The sequence below is a fragment of the Mytilus galloprovincialis genome, chromosome 11 (assembly GCF_965363235.1).
Source record: "Mytilus galloprovincialis chromosome 11, xbMytGall1.hap1.1, whole genome shotgun sequence".
NCBI classification, from domain to species: Eukaryota; Metazoa; Mollusca; class Bivalvia; order Mytilida; family Mytilidae; genus Mytilus; species Mytilus galloprovincialis.
Genome location: NC_134848.1, coordinates 1,940,317 through 1,965,311, shown reverse-complemented (window position 1 = coordinate 1,965,311; position 24,995 = coordinate 1,940,317). Strand labels below are relative to the sequence as shown.

Sequence of the window (24,995 nt, the reverse complement as noted above, 5' to 3'; positions counted from 1 at the left end):
AAGACTATTAATGGCATGGACATGATTCCATAGGAAAATTAGTCTGGGGACATAAATTTTATCAAAAATATAACTATGCAACTCTTAAACATTACTAAAACATAACATCTAAATTTCCATGGTTTAAATGTAATTAAATATTATAGGATTTTATAGGACATGATTACCTAGGAAAATTAGTCTGGGGACATATATTAATAACATCGGACTAAATATACTAGTAAATTCTGTAACCATGGACTTTTTATACTAGCAATATTTGTCCCCCCAGACATATTTTACCAGGACAAATTTATCACTTACACACGCATGCTTTGTTTATCAAATGTGAATCGATCCTCAAAAATATTTTTGTAACTCGCAACTTGACTTTTGTAACTCAACTCGACTTTTTTAACTCGCAACTCGACTTTCGTAACTCGCAACTTGACTTTCTTAACTCACAACTCGACTTTTGTAACTCGCAACTCGACTTTCTTAACTCGCAACTCGACTTTCTTAACTCGCGACTTGGCTTTCTTAACTCGCAACTCAACTTTTGTAACTCGCAACTCAACTTTCGTAACTCGCAACTAGACTTTTTTAACTCGCAACTCGACTATCTTAACTCGCAACTTGTAACTCGACTATATGAAACCCTCTTTAAATCTACTGGCAGATAGAAAGGCTATTAGAATTTATATATGTATTAAACTATTTGACAAGTTTTCACATGGGGCATGATAGTTTATAGCATATTTTTCTTTTGTAGACTGTCATGTCAAAGACATCCCCAGAAGTAACTCCTGACACCCATTTACAGGAACCTGCAGCACCAGTAGTTGAAGGTAATGATCTAATGTTAATTATTCAGATACTGGCTGAAATGATTTATAATTACTTGTTTCTAATATACGGAAACCTTGATATCTGCTTATAATGTTATAATGAAAAAAACCAACAAATTGATGGGAAAAGTGAAATAGGCTATTGATGAAGATTGATTGATTACAGATCACATAATTTTTTTAAATCTGTGCATGTCCGTAAATAAACAAATAAACAGACTCATACATCAGCACGTAGACATATTGACACACTGACAGATTTAACACATTAACAGATTTATATATCAACACATTGGCATATCGATGCATTTACAGATCAACATAATAATAGACTCCTACATCAACACACTGACATATTGACACACTTACAGATTAACATATCACTAGACTCAAACGTCAGCACCATAACATATTGGCACACTTACAGATTAACATATCACTAGACTCAAACGTCAGCACCATAACATATTGGCACACTTACAGATTAACATATCACTAGACTCAAACGTCAGCACCATAACATATTGGCACACTTACAGATTAACATATCACTAGACTCAAACGTCAGCACCATAACATATTGAAACACTGACAGATTAACATATCACTAGACTCAAACGTCAACACAATAACATATTGAAACACTGACAGATCAACATTTTTACACTCATACATCATCACGATGATAGATCAACACATTAACAGACATATTGACACACTGACAGATCAACATATTACAAGACTCAAACTTCAACAAATTGACATATCGACACACTGACAGATCAACTCTTTAACACACATATGTCATCACACTGATAGATCAACACATTGCCATATTTGAAACACTAACATATCAACATATAACCAGATTCAAACATCAACACATTGACATATAGACACACTGACAGCTGAATACATTAACAGACTCGTACATTAACACATTGACATATTGAAACATTGACAGATCAACACTTTAGCACACATACATCATTACACTGACAGATCAATACACAAACAGGCTAATACATCAACACAAAGACATAAAGACATTCTGACATATTTAACACATTGACATATCGAAAAATGACATATCAACATATTAACCAACAAATGAGGAAAAATTATCTATGAGTTTGTGTATGGATACATTTTTTTTCTCAACATGAACACATCAAAATTTTCCTATTTTTTTAATTTTTTTTTAGATTCCATCGGAAAAGGTCAACAGTCTGCCATGTTAAATCGTTTATTAGGGAAGGGCAGCTATGAATCATTTGATATGAGATGCATGGTAACCGGTCAATTTTCTGTTGGGAAAACGACTCTTGTGAAGCTGTTAGCTGGGGATGTCCTACCAGAAGGGCGACATCCAACTGATGGGATTTCTCTGGTAGAAGGTCGCTGTGGCCTAGACATTCAGTCAAAAGAGTGGATTCTTGTTGATCCAGGTGAGAAAGAGCACAAGTAGAATATCTGACCACATTAAAAATATACTCTATTGCATGGACTGCGCTTTCAGCAGACATGTTATAGCACTGATTTAAATAGTTTCACATTGTAGCCATTTTTTGTGCCTTCTATTCACGCACCATATTAATTCAATATCAAATCTGATTTGTGTATAAAAATCTTAACATTTTACTAATCTTATTATTTTTTTATTATTAGAAAGATGTTAAGGTTTTATATTTTGAAATTGAATTTAAATGTTAAAATTATTCAATGAATTAACATTATTTTCCATATTCAATAATGTCATCAATCAATCAGTTAAAATATGACTCTTTAAAATGTGTTAATAGCATTATAAAATGTGAATGTAACACCCGATAAGATATCATTCTTATCTTAATTACTGATTTTTCTTACATTCTTCACTTCGTTTTGACAGCCTGCAGCTGATTTTGATTTGATTTGCCTGATGTATTAAATATAATTTCAGACTCTTACAATGCCCTGGATGTTGTGTACAGTAAGGTTTTAATGACCTCTCTGGAAGAAGAGGAGGAGAGTGAACTAACCAAAAAGTTCATCAAAGCTTCAGATACAAGCCCAACTGGTTATGCCAAAGCTACACTTTCCTCTTTGCCCTCAGAACAGTCTGCAGCAGCACAATCTCTACCATCTACGACATCCTCCAATGTGCCTCACACGGTAAAACAGATGGAAAAGAAAATGAGAACAAGAATGACAAAAGAAGAAATAAGAAAGAAAATGGAAAAGTTCCTCAAAAGTGGAAAGTATAAGATGAAAGTTGGACGTCTTATCTTCTGGGATTTTGGTGGACAATATGTTTATCTAACAACACATCAGACCTTTATGACGTTCCGGGCATTGTTTCTTGTAGTATTTGATGGGAGCAAAGATTTGCATGAACAGGTCCCTGATGTGATGTGTTTTCCAGGGCAGCACATGACACCAACTCCAGCAGGTAATATGCATGTCATTTACACTCAGATAATGCAAACAGGATACATTTCTATAACAGCAAGGTGATAATTCAAAAAACAATTAAATTTGTCTTTTTTAAATATTTAAGCCAATCTCAATGTTTACGTAACTTGTTTACATTGCCACTTTGAGCTTGTCACAAACTACAATATTAACCTCAATATGTCTCACATTTTGAAACATTGATATGAAGTAAGACAATAATATTTATCAAAGATACCAGGTTTAAATTTTTGTACGTCGGAAAGTGTTTTGTATACACAAAATCATCATTTATTGTGATAAAGCACTTTCCTGATATGAAAATTTCTTTAGATTTTGAATGAGTGAATTATCACAAAAAAGGAGCTGATGATTTTATCATAAGCATGAACAGAGTGTTGAATTTATTGGGAGACAACATCATATTTTTATACGACTGCAAAAAGTTTTTGAGGTCGTATATTGTTACGACGTTGGTGGTGTTGTTGTCGTCTGAAGACACAATGGTTTTCGCACAATAACTTTAGTTTAAGTAAATGGATCTTTATGAAATTTTACGATCAATACAACAAAAGAAAGGTGGGGATATATTTTGGTACTAACAGTTAAGGAATTAGAGGCTAAAAAGGTGCCAAAAATAAGCATTTTTGTAACTTCCAGACAATAACTGGTGTGTTAGTGTATGGATCTCTCTGGCATTGTACCACAAGGTTTTTTTGAAAAGTTTTTAGAATAGATTTTTTAGGTCTTTTACCACATTTATTTTGTGTCAGAAACCTATATTATTTCAAAAATTTGATCACAATTGAAATTCAGACAGCATCAAGCGTATATATTGTGTCCGAAATTTGACCAGGTTCCATATCACAAAGGGAATGCTGAGATTGATTTTGGGGGTAATTGCCTCAAAACTTTAGGAATTAAGGACCAAAAAAGAAGCAAAAAAAACAAGTATTTTTCTAGTTTCATGACAATAACTTTTGTGTAAGTGTATGGATCGTTCTGAAATTGTACTACAAGGTTCCTTATCTCAAAGGGGAAGCTGGAATTGAGTTTGGGGGTAATTTCCCAAAACGTTTAGGAATGAAGGGCCAAAAAGGGGCAGAAAATAAGCATGTTTCTAGTTTCCAGACTATAATTTGTGTTCAAGTGTATGGATCTCTCTGAAATTGTACTGCAAGGTACCATACCACAAAGGGAAGGCTGGGATTGATTTTGGGGGTAATTGCCATAAAATTTTTGGAATTTATTACAAATTTTTTTTAAATTATTTTAGAATAGATTTTAAAGGTTTTTTACCACATTTATTTTGTGTCAGAAACCTATATTATTTCAAAAATTTGATCACATTTGAAATTCAGACAGCTTAAATATTGTGTCCAAATTTGCCCCAACTGTTCACGGTTCGACCTCTGCAGTTGTATCAGAATGAGCTCAGCAAGCATTTAATTTGATAAAGTAGGGATTTGGTCCATTTTGAAAAGACCAATAATTAGTATATCTGAAGCTGTTACGCTGAATTATAGACCTTCTTAACCTTAATTTGTCCACATTTTGAGTAAGAGCTGATGGATATCTTTATAATTTTGACATAATTTGTATCAAAAGTAGTACAATGAACACTATACTATACAAACCTTTTTGGATAGAGGAGGTGGGATTTTTTGTGTTTAAAAGAAATGCACTATGATAATTAAAAAAGCAAGATAGCGATTAGAACAAACACAAAATCCAAGGGGTGTTCAATAAAATCTTACACAGGACCCAAATTTCAACTTGCCATTATTTTGGTGGTGTGAAATAATAGTTTGTATACGTTTAAATTGTATGCTGGCCTTAAGCATTATTACCTTTTTTAGCTCACCTGACCTGACAGGTCCAGTGAGCTTTTCTCATCACTTGGCGTCCGTGGTCCCGAGTCTGTCGTCTGTAATTTATTACAAAAATCTTCTTTTCTGAAACTACTGGGCCAAATTTAACCAAACTTGGCCACAATCATCATTGGTTATCTAGTTTAAAAAATGTGTGGCGTCACCCTGCCAACCAACCAAGATGGCTGCCATGGCTAAAAATAGAACATAGGGGTGAAATGTAGATTTTGGCTTATAACTCTGAAACCAAAGCATTTAGAGCAAATCTGACATGAGTCAAATTGTCAATTAGGTCAAGATCTATCTGCCCTGAAATTTTCAGAAAAATCGGACAACCCGTGCTTGGGTTGCTGCCCCCAAATCAGCAATTTTAAGGAAATTTTGCTGTTTTTGGTTATTATCTTGAATATTATTATAGATAGAGATAAACTGTAAACAGCAATATTGTTCAGCAAAGTAAGATCTACAAATAAGTCAAATGACCGAAATTGTCATGTGACCCATTAAGGAGTTATTGTCCGTTATAGTCAATTTTTTACCATTTTTCTAAAATTTTAGTATTCTTTTAAAAAATCTTCTTCTCTGAAACTACCGAACCAAATTTAACAGCAAGTTTAAAGTAAGATGTACAAATAAGTCAACATGACCAAAATTGTCAGTTGACCCCTTAAAGAGTTATTGCCCTTTATAGAAATTTTTTAACAATTTTCATAAATTTTTGTAAATTTTTAGAAATTAATTTCCACTGTAATTACTGGGCCAAGTTCATTATAGATAGAGATAATTGTTGCAGCAAGAATGTTCAGTAAAGTAAGATCTACAAACACATCACGATCACCAAAACACAATTTTGTCATGAATTTATCTGTGTTCATTGTTTAATATGCACCAAGGTGAGTGACACAGGCTCTTGAGAGCCTCTAGTTTTAATATGTCTTCCTTTAACTATGTGTTAATGAAATAGTCTGAAGAACAAATATAACAATATATAATAAACATATATACTGAAACAGTTGTCACTTTTTGACAGAGAATCCAACTTAAAGGAAGACTATTGTCATGCAGCTGTTTAAATAAATGAGGTTGATAATTAAAGTAATAATACTTTATCAACTTCATTATTTAAACAGCAATTCAGGCTGTTTTTTTTTTTAAATAAGGGGTTAACAAGACAAACATGACAATGGAAAACTTTTAAAAGTGTCGTATCACAAATATGAAAAATGCAGAATGTATATATAGACAAGAATAGTGCATTGACTTGACATATCAACGATATAAGGATGAGGCTTAGAAACAGGGAAATGCGAAGCTCTGCCGAGCTTTTTCCCCGTTTCTGGCCGAATCCTTATATCGTTGATATGTCAATTCAATGCACTTCTATTGTCTTTATACTGCAATCTAAAAAAAAACATTTTCAATTGTTGTTTAATGTGTTAATGTCACCATTGATTTAAATTTTGGGAAACTTCCCCCTTTTATAAAAAGGCCTCATATCATGCAGGCGGAGAAATATACAACACGATGAAGTGTACATTTACCTGTTGAAATTCGCAATCGATGGTGAACTAATTTGCTTAAGAATGAACTAAAATATCAACAATAAGCATAAATATAAAGATTTATAGTATGCAGACCAAACATGTTCACAAGTTTAATATGTGTTTTTTTTTTATAAAAATTGTAAAAGAAATAAGTTTGAGTCGTTGTATACATTGAGCAAGAACAGGTTGAATAGGTCGTATGAATAATTAATTATAATCTCGGCAATTTCTATTTAAATATTCATGAGGAAAAGTGATATCATGTCAGTGACTGTATATGACATAGAAATATACAGTCAACGCAATTTGACTGCTCAAATAGAACGAGTGCAGTATAACCTTTTTATACTTTTTTTTATGACAGATTTTGATTTTCTTTGTAGTATTCTTGCAATATTGGGTCAATTCCATCCTGACCTATTGTAAGGTTGTATATGCTGGCATTCCAAAGATCTTGTTTGTTGCCACTCACAAGGACAAAGTACCAACGGTGAGTGATCTAATGTTAGATATATAGTAGTAAGTCATTGCCAAACTGCTTCATAAGAGCTCTAATGCTTACATAATGATAATATGCCCATATGTCTTAACTTGACCAAACTTTGTGTAAAGCTACACTTTTGAAAGAACAAGATCCTAATTGATTTGGGGATTTTTTATAACCATGATAACTAGAGTAGAATATATGAAGAACCACTTATACTGCAAATTCAGAAATTATTGCGAAAAATGCGACAAGGTTATCATTGCAATAATTAAAATTCGCATTTTGAAATTTTTATATGAATCAAACCGGATTTTTCTTAATATCGCAAAATTAAAATCACATTTTAGTCTAAAATGACAAAATAGCAATAATAAATGCATGCAATAATTTCAGAATTTACAGTAGATAAGAAAATTATATTTGGTTTGCATTTGTATATATATTCAATTTGATACATCTCATTGTCATCGAGATTCTTTGCCGTGTCACTCTCGGTCATGGTCTATTGACTTTAAACAATTGCTCAGTTTAAATGTTAAAGATTGTATTTTCTTTGCCGTGTCACTCTCGGTCATGGTCTATTGACTTTAAACAATTGCTCAGTTTAAATGTTAAAGTTTGTATTTTCTTTGCTGTGTCACTCTCGGTCATGGTCAATTGACTTTAAACAATTGCTCAGTTTAAATGTTAAAGTTTGTATTTTCTTTGCTGTGTCACTCTCGGTCATGGTCTATTGACTTTAAACAATTGCTCAGTTTAAATGTTAAAGTTTGTATTTTCTTTGCTGTGTCACTCTCTGGCATTGTCGATTTACTATAACAATTGCTCAGTTAAATGTTTAAGTTGTATGTGAGTCAGTTTTAAGAAACTAGCATTTAGTAGTACTGCACCAGAACCACTTCTCAACAATAAATGTATCTTCAGTGAAGTCAGAGGCCAAAATATTTGAAATTCCAAAACGTAATACAAATGTTGATGCGTTGGTGAAATCAAAAATCGAGAAATGGAATGAATGAGGACAATTCATGCTTTGTTTTAAAATAAGTTCAATTTTTTTCAACAATTGAAATTATACAATATCCATATGTTCATGCAAAGACTCTCTTGACCTGTTTTAGATTTATTGCCAACTAATTAAATGTGACTTATTTTGTTTACTTGTGTTTCTTTACTAGGTAGGTAAAGTGAATTACCAAACAAAAATATCAATGGCAAGTTTTTCTTTCAAATTACCCTGTTCATTTTATTCCCTTTGGAATGTAAGATTTAACAACTGATAACAGTTTCAGTCTGTTATCTTTGAAAGTATATAAGATCTAGGTAAAAGGTGTAAAATTAACCTGTAAGAGAAGATGTATGTCATTTGAAAATTTGAGATAAATCAAATCGTAGTACGCGTTGAAATATTCCAACATTGAAGATGCATATACATCACCAGTTGTGCGATACAGTATCTTTACAATGTATTATATCTCTTTTTATTTGGCTAATGGGAATTGAAGATAAAAACATTTTGATAATAATTTGTCAATTATTAGAGGTTATAAATATAAACAGAAATACAATATTAAATTAGATTTCTCTATAAAGATATAGAATGATGTATGATCAAATATGCATTTACATTAGTTATTTCTTTTACATTTAATAAATTATTGGTATACTATGAGGTGTGCTGTCCAATAAAGGGACCACAGTACCAGACACTTGGTCATATTATATTATATATTTTTATTATTACAAATTGCCTACTTCATTTGCTTTCATATTTTAAATCAATCAATTAAATCAAAATCAACCATATTATGTACTTTGTTTAACCTATTTCTAATTTACTTTATATTATGTTTGAAAATTATATTGTAATTATTCTGCTCATTTTGGGCGCCGTGATTGGCAAATTAAATATTTGTTTGTTTGTTTGTTTGTATCAACTTTTTATGTTTAACATGTTTAACAGGAGATTATTGAGACCAGACGTCAAGAGCTTTACAGAGGAATTGAGGATTTGTTTGAAGACCATGAGGGTAAACATCATCTCGTCCTTAGACCTCTCATATTTGTCAATGCCAAAGATCAAGCCGACCCAGAAATAGAAGTTCTGAAGAAAACAATAACAGAACTTACATTCGACCATCCATGCTGGGGTGAAAGAATGCCCAATGCTTGTGTTCCACTAGAGCTAGAGATCGCAGAACTAGTTGCAGAAGGAAAACAAATAATGTCATTGGCTGAAGTTAAAGAATTAAATGCTATCAGCGAGGTGTCTGTCCTGTCTCCTGAGCAGTTGACTGATTTCCTCCAATTTCACCATTCTCTGGGGAAGATTGTTTATTTTGACACCCCACTTTTGAGAGATAATGTTATCATAAGCCCCCTTCTTATGGTGGAAGTTATGAGATCTTTCATTACTGGTGTGTATATATATTTTTATTAAGTAATGATTATATTGCTGGTAAAAAATCAACATACTGAAGAATTGTTTACCAGCCATTAAGAACACTGGGGACTGTTAACAGTGTCCTACACTAATCTTATCACAATTTTTTATTATACAATTAGTCAAAATTGTTCTTTTTTAAAGACTATCAAACATGAAGACTTGCAGTCATAAAACTTTCTCAAACACAGACTTAAACATCAGCCAATTATGATACTGAATATGATGTTTGGAAGACAAATTTCGATAGAGCAAAAAGGAAAGTTTTATGATATTAACAATTTTTATCCACAATCACAGAACATAAAGAATGAAAGATTAAGACAAGCTCACCTGACAATTGCCATTACTTGATGCCGAACAATGTTAATCCCTGAAACTTAAAAAAAACAGTTGCAATCAAAAGATCCGAGAATAATGTGTCCAGCTAGGTTGACATGTCTTTCTTCTTACTGTAAACTTTTTAAGTCTATGTCATAACAAAAAATACAGTAACTCTAATTAATGTTTATATCTGTTTAGTAGCATTTTTCACCTCTTTTCTCACTATTCTGTTGTTCGTTGTCTTCATTGTCAATCTGTTAACTTTTACAAAACATCTTCGGCTATGAAATCTCTTAGCAAAACTTAATCAAACTTGGCCAAAGTCATTAAAAGGATATATAGTTAAAGAAAAAAAGTTTAAAGATTTAAAAAGTGAAAAGATGAAATGTTTTGTTTCTTGTCCTGAATCTAAATAGAGAAAATCTGACCAGACCAAACAATAACAAAAGCTTGAGATCTACTAATAAGCAACTGTCTTTTCACAATACAACTGTCAGACGAAGTCTTATAGGAGTTATTAATGGCAAATGCTACCAGTCTTATGTTTCCATCATTTTTAGTAAACAGCTATAAAAGAAAGATGGAAACATAAAAAGCGGACATGATAAGCAAGACAAGATTTACAAATGTCACAGTTGTATGCACCCCGCCATAGCGGTGGGGGCATTAAGTGTATCCTTGTCCGTCTGAACGTACGTACATATGTACATACGTCCCGAAATTGGTTTCCGTTTTCTAACTTGAGTTTGCCTTAACCAAAAGTTATGACACTTTTACACAATACTAATTACCACAAAATACAGATCAAGTTTTGAATTTTGGTGGCGTCACTTTAACCGTTCTCCTATAGTTATGTCCCTTTATAAATGGAAACACTGCGAATTGTTTTAGTTTCTGTTCTCTAACTTAAGTTTGCCTCAACCAAATATTATGAAACTTATACACAATGGTTATTACTACATCATTACATTAGATGTATGTTTCTTTATAATACGTAATTCTGTTTGGCTAACTGCACATCACGTGCTATTCCTGAAACAATTGTATTAGACAATAACATTTATCATTCATGATTACACGAGATCCCACAATAAAGTGCACAGGTATATTAAATGAAAACTTGATAAAAATCGTGTTTTCATGATTCTAGCTAAAAAAAAATGTAATTATAAGCATTGAATGCTTCTTTTTGTAACTTTATAGGGTTGTAAAAGCGTTGACCGCGCTTCATACAAAATGTACTTCGGTCAACGCTTTTACACCCCAATAAATTTACAAAAAGCAGCATTCAATTCTTAAATAATACAGATTAAGTACGTAATTTGGTGGCGACACTTTTACCGTTCTTGAGTTATGTCTCTTTATAAACATAAAAATTACTGGAATTTTGGTTTCAGTTTTCTAACTTTAGTTTGTCTCAACCAAATGTTAAAAAACTTATACACAACCATTCTAGAGTTATGTGTGTTTACAAATAGAAACATTGCTGAATTTTTAGTTTCTGTTCTCTACTTAAGTTAGCCTAAACCAAATGTTATGAGATTTACACACAATGCTTATTACCACAAAACTCAGATCAAGTTCAAGTGTGGGTAGCGTCACTTTTACTGTTCTTCGGTTATGTCTATTTATAACTATATGATGTGCAAGCGGGGGCATCATCTGTACCACATGTGTACACTATCCACATTTATTTCTGAAATTGTTCCTAAACTCTTTATAGAGGTCAAGGAATTATTGCCCTCAAATGGTTTTACTTTTTTGTGTTCTGAGCTCGTTTCTTTATTATAAGATACTTTTAATACTCATATTTTTTTTTATTTTACTTTACAGATATTGCCTTCTGGCCAAAGAAAGGTCTCATAAGAAATACTTTTGAAAGGATGTCAGGGAGTGGAATAATACAAAGAAAAGATCTTTATCTTATTTGGCAACAAAAGCACTTCAGTAAAATATCTCCCTACAAAGAGTTCATATTTGATATGCTTATTCACCTTGATATTCTATCAGAGCAGCGTAGATATGATATAACTACAGGAAGTCGGTTACCAGTAGAAAACTTCTTTGTTCCCTGTATGCTCACTCAAAGAAATGACACAAGATTCATGACCCATGAATGTACACCAGAGAAAGCCATCAGTCTAGCTTTTGTTTTCAAAGGGACAATTATACCACCAGCCTTACCGAATCGTCTCATTAGCGCATGTCTCAGTATGTGGACCGTGAAGACATATGAAGAAAAACAACTCCTGTTTTCAGGATTCGTTGGATTATCATTCGATAAAGCACATGATATTGTTGTATGTGTTGAAGGTAACAAGATTCTGCTCTACATAATCCACGTAGCCTCCAATGGACTTATTGTACCAGATATTGCCACTGGTATCAAGGAATGCATGTATACAACATTGGAGAGAATCTCAGAGTTCTATAAGTCCACAGTCTCCTCTAGCAGCCAAAAACTGCCCTTCCACATTGAATATGCATGCTCCAGGTTAGAATGTCATATATCTGAAGAGGCAGCATTAACAACTGATGAATGGATCTGTGAGGAACATAAGATTGTACATACTAAAGACAAGTGGAATATTTGGAATCAAGATCAGGTATAAATAGATCATGTAGCTCTTATAGTTTAGTAATTTTAGTTTTCATGGCCCCCGCAACAAAGTTGTTGGGCAATATAGTTTTACCCTTGTCCGTCATTCAGTCATTCTGTCATTCCATTATTCCGCAACGAACCATGATACATACTTTTTAGCTCGGCATTCCGAAGGAACTTTGAGCTTTTGCCATCACTTGGCGTCTGTCATCGTCTGTTGTAGTCCATCTGGCGTAAACTATTTCAAATATCTTCTCTTTTGAAACTTTTGAACCAATTTCAAACAATCTTAAGCTTAATGATGCTTAAGGGTATCTTGAATAAAGTTTGTGTTTCATTCACTCTTTCATCAAATAACATGTCCGCCAAAGCTAAAAACATAGGGGTAAAATGCAGTTTTTGGATTATATCTCAAAAGCCAAAGCATTTAGAGCAAATCTGACAAGGGGTTTAAGTGTTTAATCGGTGAAGTTCTATGGTATGGATAAAATTAAACTGTGTTTCATTTCAACATAAATGAAATATATATAGTGTTCTTTGAAATTCTGAATTTAAACTTGTGTTTCACTATTAGATTGTTGGGCCCAGTTTTCAAGTAGGTCCACATCAGGGTCTAAAATTAAACTTTGTTTGATTTCAACAAAAATTGAATATATGGGGTTCTTTGAAATACTGAATCTAACCATATATTGAGAGATTTTGAATTGTGGGCTCCTTCATCAAATTGCTTCGCATTGAGGGCCAAAGGGGCCTAAATTAAACTTTTATTCTATTTGATCAACAATTGAATTATTGGGGTTCTTTGATATACTGATATTACAATGTACTTAGATTTTGGATATTAGACCATAATAGGTAAATGTCCAATTTAAATTTTTTCAGTTCTTTGACCACATTTATTTAGTGTTGCAAACCTATGCTGTGTCAAATATTCAATCACAATCCAAATTCAGCGCTGTTTTCAGCTAAAATGTTGTGTCCATACTTGCTCAACTGTTGCACAGTTTGACCTCTGAAGGAACATTCAGTTAGCTGTCACTAAACAGCCTCTTGTTTTATCATTTGGTGTTTTTGCTACATTTTTCATCTGCAGCACCAATTGTTATGGGTGGTGTATCGATTGCAGTTAGAAAAAATTACACATGCCCTTTTGTGAAAAACTTATCAAATATATTTTCAGATACTGTAATTATTTAAAGTGATGGATACTGATGTTTAATATTAAGATAGACAAGAATCGCTATTGCTTTTTACTATATGTATAATCTTTAATTATTCTTATCCTAGTATGCTATTGCCACTATGTTTTTTATTGTAAAGTAATACATTTCGTAGGCTTTTAATATAGTCTAATCATAACAGCATCATTTTGTACTTAAGTCTGAAATAATAAACATAGGTAGCATATCTTATAACCAATATTGTCATTAATGTATTTATATAGAGCAATATCTTGTTTCAGACAAAAGAACAATGTGAAGGGGACTGTCCAGGTAAATAGTATTAATAATTATTGTCAAACTGTCCAGGTAAATAGTATTATTAATTATTGTCAAACTGTCCAGGTAAATAGTATTAATAATTATTGTCAAACTTGTCATAACAATGGTCCAATCCAAAGGTGTAGCTTGTATTGTGTCAAACTGAGTACTTACAAATGCCTATTCTGAAGTATTATCATCAACATACTTCAGTTTTGAGCAGAATATATAAGGTTGTTACCCGTTGACTTTGTGTGAGTACAACATTATGTTCAAGTTAAGGTTATTAAATTTTGCTTTTAAACTGTGTCGATAACGATGAAAGCAGGTCTAGTAATTATATATAACTGCTCCAGTCTGATTGTTTATCTGCTCAAAAGACATTGATTAGAAAATCTTGTCAAAGTTTACTTTGCATTTATGAAAGGAAATGATTTTATTTATTTGGTCTGCGGCTTGATAATGACGAGTTGTAGCTAGAAAGCAGTAATTACCTCTACGATGCAGCCACTTCCTGTTTTCCGGTTTCAACATTCATTGTAGAAGGACATTTACTTAATTTTTTTTGACTTCTATTAAAAGAGTTTGTCTACATCTTGATAATTTTGAATTGTAGTGTGTAAGCAATTTTTACATCTGACCTCTGCCAAGTCCTATGAATGGATAGTGTGACCCGTAATGCACAAATAACATGTTTGTCTAAGTTATCTTAGGTTCTGTGAAAGGCAATAATTGTATATTTAGTGTGCAGTTGAGTTGAAGTGTCAAAGCTATTTTTATACGACCTCAAAAATTGAAATTTTTTTTGATGACATTAATATGACGTCGTCCTCCCGTCGTTGTCGTCATCGTCGTCATTTGGTTTTCGCACTATACCTTTAGTATTTGTTAATAGAAATATATGAAATTTAAACACAAGGTTTATGACCATAAAATGAAGGTTGGGATTAATTTTGGGGGTTTTGGTCCCAACAGTTTAGGAATTAGGGTCCAAAAACAGCAAAAATAAGCATTTTTCGTGGTTTTTGCACTATAAATTTAGTATAGGTAAACAGAAATCTATGAAATTTTAACATATGGCTCAATCTGTTTAGTAATTAGGGACAAAAAGTGGGAACAACAAAAGTTTCCTGGTTAGTGGACAATCACTTTAGCTTTGTTTCTTTATGTTGGTACTTTTTGCTATTTGTTTGCTAGTTCTTGAATATAATATTTTTTAGGTGTTTCTAGAAACATCAAATACTGTGATTTGAATACATACAATACTATAATAGTGTATATCAAAGGGTTCAGTGGTAAAACATTTTTAGTTCACCTAGCCTGAAGGGCCATGTGAGCTTTTCCCTTCAATTGGCCTGTCGTCGTCATCGTTAACTTTTTACATTTTTAACTTCTTCTAGAGAACCACTGAATGGAATGAAACTAAACATGGCATGAAGGTTCCTTATAAGGTGCTGACTAAGTGTTGTTACTTTGTAGCCGATCCGTCATCCAAGATGGCCACCAGCGGGGGACTTAGTTAAACATAGGACCCTAAGGGAAATGCATACAAATGACTTCGTTTAGAGAACCGCCGAATGGAATGACACTAAACATGGCATGAATGTTCCTTGTGAGGTGCTGACCAATGGTTGTTACTTTGTAGCCGATCCATCATCCAAGATGGCCGCCAGTGGGGGACTTAGTTTAACATAGGACCCTATGGGAAATATATACAAATGTCTTCTTTTAGAGAACCACTGAATGAAATGACACCAAACATGGCATGCATGTTCCTTATTATATATATATATAATTAGGTGCTGACCAAGCGTTGTTACTTTGTAGCTGATCCATCATCCAACATGGCCGCCAGCGGGGGACTTAATTTAACATAGGACCCTATGGGAAATATATACAAATGTCTTCTTTTAGAGAACCACTGAATGGAATGAAACCAAACATGGCATTAGTGTTCCTTATCAGGTGCTGACCAAGTGTTGTTACTTTGTAGCCGATCCATCATCCAAGATGGCCGCATGCGGGGGACTTAGTTTAACATAGGACACTATGGGAAATGCATACAAATGACTTCTTTTAGAAAACCACTGAATGGAATGAAACCAAACATGGCATGAATGTTTCTTATGAGATGCTGACCAAGTGTTGTTACTTTGTAGCTAATCCAACATCCAAGATGGCCGCCAGCAGGGGGGACTTAGTTTAACATAGGACCCTATGGGAAATGCATACAATTGACTTCTTTTAGAGAACCACTGAATTGAATAAAACAAAACATAGCATGAATGTTCCTTATGAGGTGCTGACCAAATGTTATAACTTTGTAGCCAATCCAACATCCAAGATGGCCGCTAGCGGGGGACTTAGTTTAACATAGGACCCTACAGGAAAAACATACAAATGTTTTCTTTAGTTAACCACTGAATGGAATGAAACCAAACAAAGCATGAATGTTTCTAATGAGATACTGACCAAGTGTTGTTACTTTGTCACCATTCCAACGTCCAAGATGGCCGCCAGTGGGGGATTTAGTTTAACATAGAACCCTTTGGGAAATGCATACAAAAGTCTTCTTCTAAAGAACCACTGAATTGAATGAAATCAAACATAGCATGAATGTTCCTGTCCTTATGAGCTAGGTGCTGGCCAAGTGTTGTTACTTTTAGCCAAATTTTATATTTTTTATATGATTTCAAAAACCCAAGTAGATTCAGGTGAGCGATACAGGCTCTTGAGAGCCTCTAGTTATACTCAGAATTTAATATTCTTTGTTTGTTCTGTTTTTTGCATTAGAGTTACCTCCCTTACACATGTTACAATGGTTCAATACTACAAAGGAAAGACTGGGATTGAGTTTGATGGTTAATGTTTCCAAGGGTGATTCGAAAAGTTTTTTTGGGGGTCCAATTTTTTTTAAGGGATTCATATTTTTTTTTTTATAATTTCAAATTTTTAAAAAGTTTCAAGAAAAAATCTTCAATTGCACAGTATTGCACATTAGATTTCTAAGATCTTTGACCACACTTATTTTGCTTTTGATCTGTCTATAAACACATTTTTTCCCTTGGTAAATAGTGACACGGATTGATTGTCAATGTGTCATCTGATATATTTCCACCCTCAATGATCACATGAGTTTCTGACCTTATAATGAGTCTAAGGTTGTGGATGCTTTATCCTTTCTTCGAAACAATGCCTCAAACAATACTAATCACTTGTTTTTTTTAGTAATAAAAAATCTTATATGAATCCCACAACAAATACACCGATATGATACCATTAAAATGCTAGACTTGTTTATAGACAACAAATTTATGGAGTTTGGTAGATTGATAATTTCATCTGACGGTCAGTATTCCAATGCCTAATAATTGTGCACAATTTCTGGCTGATTTGTTTAAACACTTATTTAAAGCAATGCCGGATACGCATACTCTGTCATGAACCCAGTCTCGTTCCTCTTGAATTTCATGCAATTCCCTTAAATTTTTTATTGATTCACAAACTTTGAATATAGGTCAAGTACTTTCACCGTAATTTATTCAACTTGTTTTATGATTTCTAAGGGTGTGGAAATGCTATGCCCGACTCGTACATTTGAACAACCGGACAAGTAATTATTTTTGTCTTGGTTGCCCGTGGACAAGTAAAAAAATATACAAGACAAAGTTCAAATCCAACAAAAACATATAATTAATTTCAAAACGTATAAAGATGTTTAATTTATGTAAAAGAAACCAATGTTCAGCAAGTAAAAACAAAATGTTCATGACGATAAATATTACATGATTCCGGAAATAGATCGATTACCAAAATAAATAGAAATCAGTATGCGAACATGAGTCGCGTAACATTGCATTGGCTTTGTCCATTGACCCGGGATCGTCGATTAGGTTTTATCCATCATTTACCGTTCGTGTCATTTCTTTAAATTTTGTATCGAGATTCAGATTGATAAATACTTAATAACAAGCATTAGCCTTTCAAAAAGGTCTAGTCGACTCATAGCTGATGAAAATGGAAAGTGCTCTCGCTTTTTAGATTAACTCATTTACTAGAATAGCCACGTGCATCAACAAATTTTACCACACACGTGAGGTCACACGTTAGTAAGTAGTATATATCGTTTAATGTTGTTGTTTACGAAACTCCAGAAGATTCGACTATTTATAGATCAAAGTAACCTGTGTACCAATATCATGAATATGCATAATTAATGACCAGGCAAAATCTATTCTACGGGATTGAAGGACATTTACTAGGTTTGGATCGTCCTAACCAATCAATAAATTTTTATTATTCACGTCTCGTAATATCTCAAATCAGGAAGCAAGAAAAATTCACGCACTAACTGTCCATCGTTCAATTCTTAATATCGACTCCTAGGAGTCGATAAAAAGGTGGGCAAGCAAGTCATGAGTCGAGTAGAAAACCTCAAATGCAAATGGAGGACAAAGACTATTTAAAAAAAAAACGGAAGCGAGAATTTCAGACATCGTGGATATCAGATTGCCCCTGGCTATCTATGGAAATTCTGAAAATAAATTAGGTTTTGGTCTTATTTATAGATAAAGTCTTATTTATAGATAAGTCTTATTTATAGATAAAGTCTTATTTATAGATAAAGTCTTATTTATAGATAAAGTCTTATTTATAGATAAAGTCTTATTTATAGATATAAAGATCAACATTATTTGTTGTCAAAGTGGAAAATAAAAGGGACGCTTTAATTACCCATCAAGACAATAATAAATAATCAAGAAAAAACAAGTATGTCAGTTGAGAGAAAAACCATAAAATCAATAGTTTATCTATTATTTAGTTTACATTTCTTCAAACACTGTCCTCAAATTTAGTAAATGTACCTACTGGCTACAATTTTTATTCAAAAACTGCTGCAAAATTGTCCTTTACATGTCATTTCATTGGTTGGTTTGCTGTTAGGTTTCTGTCCCATTGATTTCAACCCATTGCCTACTTTCCTAATTTTTTACACATATAAACAAATAGATTTCATTTGTTTGTGATGGACAACAGTGCTAAGTAAGAATCATATATTAGCTAACAAGAAATACTTCAATATTTATTGGGATCATCAGGGCAAGTAATTTTTTTTCCGGACAAGTACAATTTTAGGTTTCACTTGCCCAGGGACAAGTGCTCACAACAAATATTTCCACACCCCTGATCCCTTGCTGTCTTAATAATTTTTTCTGGTATGAAACACGGACTATAATATACTAAACATAAATGCATTTAAATATTCGTAATGATCAAGTTTTATTCTCAATAAGAAAAATTGCGAGGACTTGCATGTTTAATGATCTGTTGACAAGTACACATGTTCATTATGATATCTTTTTAAATAGAATGTTTACCAAATTTGGATTGAGATGTATTTCATAGATAAAACAGGGGCATACAATATGGTGAGCGTGAAATCGAAACAGGCTGTTAATTTTATTAGTTGAATTGTTTCGCATTTTTCATGTCGATACCTTTATGGCTGAATATATGGTATGGTTTTTTTCTTATTGTTGAAGGTCATACAATTACCTATGATTGGTCCGAGGACACATTTATCGTCCTTAGATTTTCTACAAATTTGTCCCTAGTGTGGACAGTGTATAACTTGCACATGTTTTTCATACACTTTTCATATTAATTTATTTATATTTTATGCATGACATATTAAGTAAGGGGATGCAATTACATATTTAAAAAATTTAGGTGCTGAATCTTTTTGTAAAATAGTGATTTGGTCCAGTTAAAAAAGGTCAAAAATTAGTATGTCTGAAGCTGTCAAACTGAATTATAGACCCTCTTAACATAGAATTGTCCATATTTTGAGTTAGAGCAGGTAGACTTTTCTATAATTTTGATATTATTTGTCCCAAAAGTAGTACACTACACTGTAAAAATCTTTAGATAGAGCTGGTGTGATTGTTTTGAATTTGACTTTATTGTAATAACAGAATTGCACTACGAAATAATTGTGTTTTCAGGCATAAGAGATGAATTCAGGAAATGTAGATTCTGTACTTTGGCAACATCCCTGAATGGTTTGCAATTTGTCAAACCCAATAAAAGTAAAGGATTAACATCTTTATTTTAAAGAAATTCTGTTAAAATGTCCCATTTTGACATTTTATGTCGAAAATAAGCATTTTAATGCAGTTTTCATTGTAAGCCTAAGAGGCAATCTGACTTTCTATCCGACAGCTTTTTATGCTTTGATATTTGTGTTGCTGTGATTAATTCAAGTTCTATTTACCATTTGTGAACTATGAATATAGAGAAAAGTAGATTATCACAGATTTAATTGTGCAAAATGTTCTGTATTTAGGCCCTTGTCGAACGGCCTGTTTAATGTTTGTGAAATGTGAAAGGCTTTGTACATAAAATTTGAAGTCCATCATAAATATTTCACTAAATCTGTTAAAAAAAGCACTGGACAATGATCTGTGCACCTTATCCATTTTATATACCACCTTTATTTCTTCTGGAGGATAGTTTGTGGTTCAAATATATGCCAGTTGAAACTAAAACTAGAAGCTAGTTTTCCAATGAAAAGTGAAAAAAACTGTGCATCAGACCATAAAGCAGAAAAAGTGGAACACATGAGTCCTTTTGCAATTAGACTTCTTTTATCATGACATCTTAGCATAGAAATGAGCAAAACAAAAAGTAACAAGCTCAATTTCTTATAGCTTCTGTATGCATTTTTATATGTAAATATGTGCTAGGGCCTTTTATTGACTCTAAAAAATGTTCAGTCTTACATAGCCTAAGACCATTTTAAACTCATTTGGTATGCTTTTTGTAACTTTTCTTTTCATTTAAAGTACATTTAATATATATCGAAGAATAATTTAAAAAGCAAATTTTTGCAATATTTAAATTTTTTAACCCCAAATCTTGATAATTGATATTATTTGATTTAAACGTCAAAATAAAACATTCAAATTTCAATATCAAAATGGCCATAGTTTCTATAATATATATCCTATGGCCATGAAACTTAAATAACTGTCTTATAATTCCCTATGCTTAGGTCATTCAAAGTTTTATTAAAATTGGTCAAGTCTTTCTATACTATTAGTTCCGAGGACACAGTTATCGTCCTTAGATTTTCGTTGTCTACAAATATAGTCCCTAGTGTGGACAGTGTACAACGCTATGAAATAACTGTGTTCTCAGGCCAATTGCTAGCATCCTTGTTATTTGAATTCTGGATGATAGTTGTCTCATTAACACTCATAAGACGTCTTCTAATTTTTATACATTTTTTTTTGTTTTTTACATTAACATCCCAAATAGTTCTGAATCTGCTGGTTACTTCTATACAACAGAATATGTTGTTATGTTAAGGCAAATAATAAAAACTACAAAAATATAGTGCTTAACATTGTTTAAACATATACTCGAAAGGTTGGTCTTTATATGAACTAAAAAATAGTTCAAATATGTATGCCAGTATATTTAGAAATGCAAAGACCTAATAAAACAAATATTCACCTTTTTAAAATACAGTATCTTTAAAAAGAATAAAAGTCTCGCTTAGTATTAGCTTGTATTTACTTCATGTAAATGATATTTCTGATAGATCATTATGAATGCAACAGCTACACTAAAAATCTGTGTAGACATATTTCTTGTATCAGGTAGTACAATACTTATTTTGTGGTTAATCATCCTGACGGGTTAAAAAGTTAAGACTGACTTAAATAAAGTGTACTCTTGTATCAGGCTGTTCAGTGAACATTATGTGGTAATTTGTTCTATGGAGAGAATATTTGTCCTGTTCAGACTGTACATTTGTAATTATCCTGTGTATATTGTTTACCTGTATAAGTAAAGACAATGATAAATTCGTTATGATTGAAAAAAAGTATACTTTGGTTTCATCCCTTGTAAACAAAGCAGCAATCAAATAGAACCATATAAGTAGACCTTTCAGGGTTTGATTCTCCGTATAATAAGTATATTTTGTGCATACTTAGGTTTACATGAAGGTGCCTTGAATCAGATGCCGAGTGATATTGAACTTCAAAGATTTGCATCTGCTTGTGACGAAAACACCATACGTGAATTGGCCATACATCTTGGTATGACGTTTAAAGCATGGGATGAACTTCAACGGAATAACCCTGATTATATTCAGATTGTCAAGTATAGAATCCTGATAAACTGGAGAGAAAAATGTTCAGGAAGATTCATCAACATAGCGAATGCTTTAACACAGATGAAAATAACAACACATATGTTGTGTCAGGTAAAGTAGCAGAGATAAAACTAAAACACACATATAATGTCAGGTAAAGTAGATGGGATTAAACTAACAACACACATGTTATGTCAGGCAAAGTAACAGAGATGAAGCTTACTACACATATATTGCGTCATGTCTAATAACAAACATGAAACGAACGAGACTTATGTTGTGTCAGGTAAAGTAACAGAGATAAAACTAACAACACATATGTTGTGTCAGGTAAAGTAGCAGAGATAAAAATATAAATAATACATATGTTTTGTCAGGTTAAGTAGCAGAGACAAAACAAACAACACATATGTTGTGTCAGGTAAAGTAGTTGTCAAAGGTACCAGGATTATAATTTAGAACGCCATAAGCGAGTTTCATCTACAGAAGACTCACAAGTGACGCTCATATCAAAATAGTTATAAAGCCAAACAAGAATAAAGTTAAAAAGCATTGAGGATCCCAAATTCATAAAAGTTGCGCCAAATACGGCTAAGGTTATCTATTCCTGGGGTAAGAAAATCCTCAGTTTTTCGAAAAAAAATCAAAGTTTTGTAAACAGAAAATTTATAAAAATGACCACGTAATTAATATTCATGTCAACACAAAAGTGCTGACACTGGGCTTGTGCTACCCTCGGGGTGGAAAAGTCCACCAGCAGTGGCATCGACCCAGTGGTGTAAATAGTTATCAAAGGTACCAGGATTATAATTCAGTACGCCAGACGCGCGTTTCGTCTACAGAAGAGATCAAACTTAACAACAGAAATGTTTTGTCAGTTCAATAAGAATTAACGTGTTTGAAGCCTTATATAGTATTTGACATGTATATCACAGAAAAGTTTTGTATACATATATCTTGTTACATTTGTGATATTGTTCAAATAACTTCATCTGATTTCTCTGTGATTCATAATGACATTTTAAGGCCTTTACTTTTGTGGTATTTGTTATATTATATATAGCTATGAACTGTGCTTGAAACTTTGTTTAATGCCACCATATCAGTCACTATGTTCATGATGTTCATTAATCAAAGATAATTCAGATGATATTTGATTGTTTATATCAAATTCAGTTTTATTTCGGATTTATAAAGTAGTTTTCTATTGTGATTTAAACATTTGTCACTCTTTGATAAACTTAGAATTCACTCTTAATTGGCTTTTTTTATCCAAAAAGCATGTTTTTTATATGTGCAACGAAATCCCAATCTGATTAAGATCAGATCTATCACTTTGCTTAGTCCGATTTGTTTTGTCTAGGTGTGTAAGATCTAAAAACATCCCTAAAGGAGTTACCTTCAGATTATCTTTTGGAATCAAATTAAATCTGTTTCTACACAAATTGGGTATGTTTAACTAGCGATGATCAAATAGTTGTTTGGTAAACTGAGAAATATTCCCAAATTTAGTATGAAAATTGATTTTCCTAACCATGTAACTTCTTGACATCCATCAATTGAATTTCATGCACAAACTTGATGGTAAATATTCTCTCAACTTGCAAAACAGTAAAATGTCATCAATTGAATTTTGTTTTATACCGCCCACTTACACCAGTATTGGTATCATGTTTTCCATTCTGTGCGTCTGTCGTTTCAAGTTCAAGATGGCTATCTAGGGAGCTACCATTTGATTTTTAGGGGGGGGGGGGGCTAGGATAAAATTTGAAAAAAATAGGCAGGACAGGAGTTTTGAGTAAAAAAAAAAGGCAGGATGAGACACTTGCAAAAAAAAAGTCAGGACGACAATTTAGGTAAAAACAAAGTCAGGATAAACTAAAAAAAAAAGGCAGGACCGAACAGAGTGAAAAATAAAAAGGCAGGACAGAGATTACAGCTAAAAAAAAATGCAGGACAAAATTTTTCATCCTAGCCCTCCCCCCCCCCCCCCCCCCCCCATACAAATCAAATGGTAGCTCCCCTATGAAGTTGTAGTCACATCAACTTGAAACTTTAAAAATATATTTGTTTATACATGTGTATCTTTTTTATTAGAAACTATTTTTGTAGGTTAAAAGAATCCGAAAGAGACAATGCGGTATGTATTTCAATGATTTTTGTTAAAAATGTCAAGAAAGGTAGCTCCTTAAGCTGTCTACTGATACCGTTATGGTCGACAATGGGTAAATAAATGTACATAAGTTGAAATAAAATATCTCCTATAACGGTTTGCCATTTTAATACAATACACAATGTTCTGGTTTAAAATAGATCACACTATAAATTGGTCGTCTGTTATCTTTTACAAAAATCTTCTCCTCTAAAACTACTCAGCCAAATACAATCAAACTTAGCCAAAATCATCAATTGGGTATTCAGTTTGAAAAATGTATCCCCGTCCAACAACCAAGATGGCCGCCATGGCTTAAAATTGAACATTGGGGTGAAATGCAGTTTTTATATGACCGCAACAAAAATCTGGGGTCGTATATTGCTATCACGTAGTCGTCGTCCGAAGACATTGGGTTTCCAGACAATAACTTTAAAAAGTTCAATACCACAAAAGGAAGGTTGGGATTGTTCTTGGGGGTGATGGTCCAAAAAAGGGCCCAAAACAAGCATTTTTTTAGTTTCAGGACAATAACTTGTGTATAAGTATTTTGATTGATCTGAAATTGTACCACAAGTTTCAATACAACTAGAAGGTTGTGATTCATTTTGGGGGTAACTGCCCAAACAAAAACAAACATTTTTTGGGGGGCTCAATTTTTACAAATAGG

General features: G+C 32.8%; 2 protein-coding genes across 2 annotated transcripts in view; both read left to right on the top strand.

The window, feature by feature from the left end:
* LOC143051556 (uncharacterized) overlaps positions 1 to 24,995 on the top strand; it is a 194,815-nt gene that overhangs the window by 94,422 nt on the left and 75,398 nt on the right. The gene's annotated exons all lie outside the window — the stretch shown is intronic.
* The window catches only part of LOC143051542 (uncharacterized), a 241,552-nt gene that overhangs the window by 209,117 nt on the left and 7,440 nt on the right, over positions 1 to 24,995 (top strand). Inside the window, exons 4-12 of the mRNA XM_076224436.1 lie at positions 752 to 827; positions 2,033 to 2,275; positions 2,770 to 3,258; positions 7,059 to 7,165; positions 9,123 to 9,576; positions 11,760 to 12,532; positions 13,991 to 14,021; positions 22,013 to 22,284; positions 24,286 to 24,313. Of these exons, the coding sequence (XP_076080551.1) occupies positions 752 to 827; positions 2,033 to 2,275; positions 2,770 to 3,258; positions 7,059 to 7,165; positions 9,123 to 9,576; positions 11,760 to 12,532; positions 13,991 to 14,021; positions 22,013 to 22,284; positions 24,286 to 24,313 (2,473 nt within the window). The remainder of the gene's footprint in view (positions 1 to 751; positions 828 to 2,032; positions 2,276 to 2,769; positions 3,259 to 7,058; positions 7,166 to 9,122; positions 9,577 to 11,759; positions 12,533 to 13,990; positions 14,022 to 22,012; positions 22,285 to 24,285; positions 24,314 to 24,995) is intronic.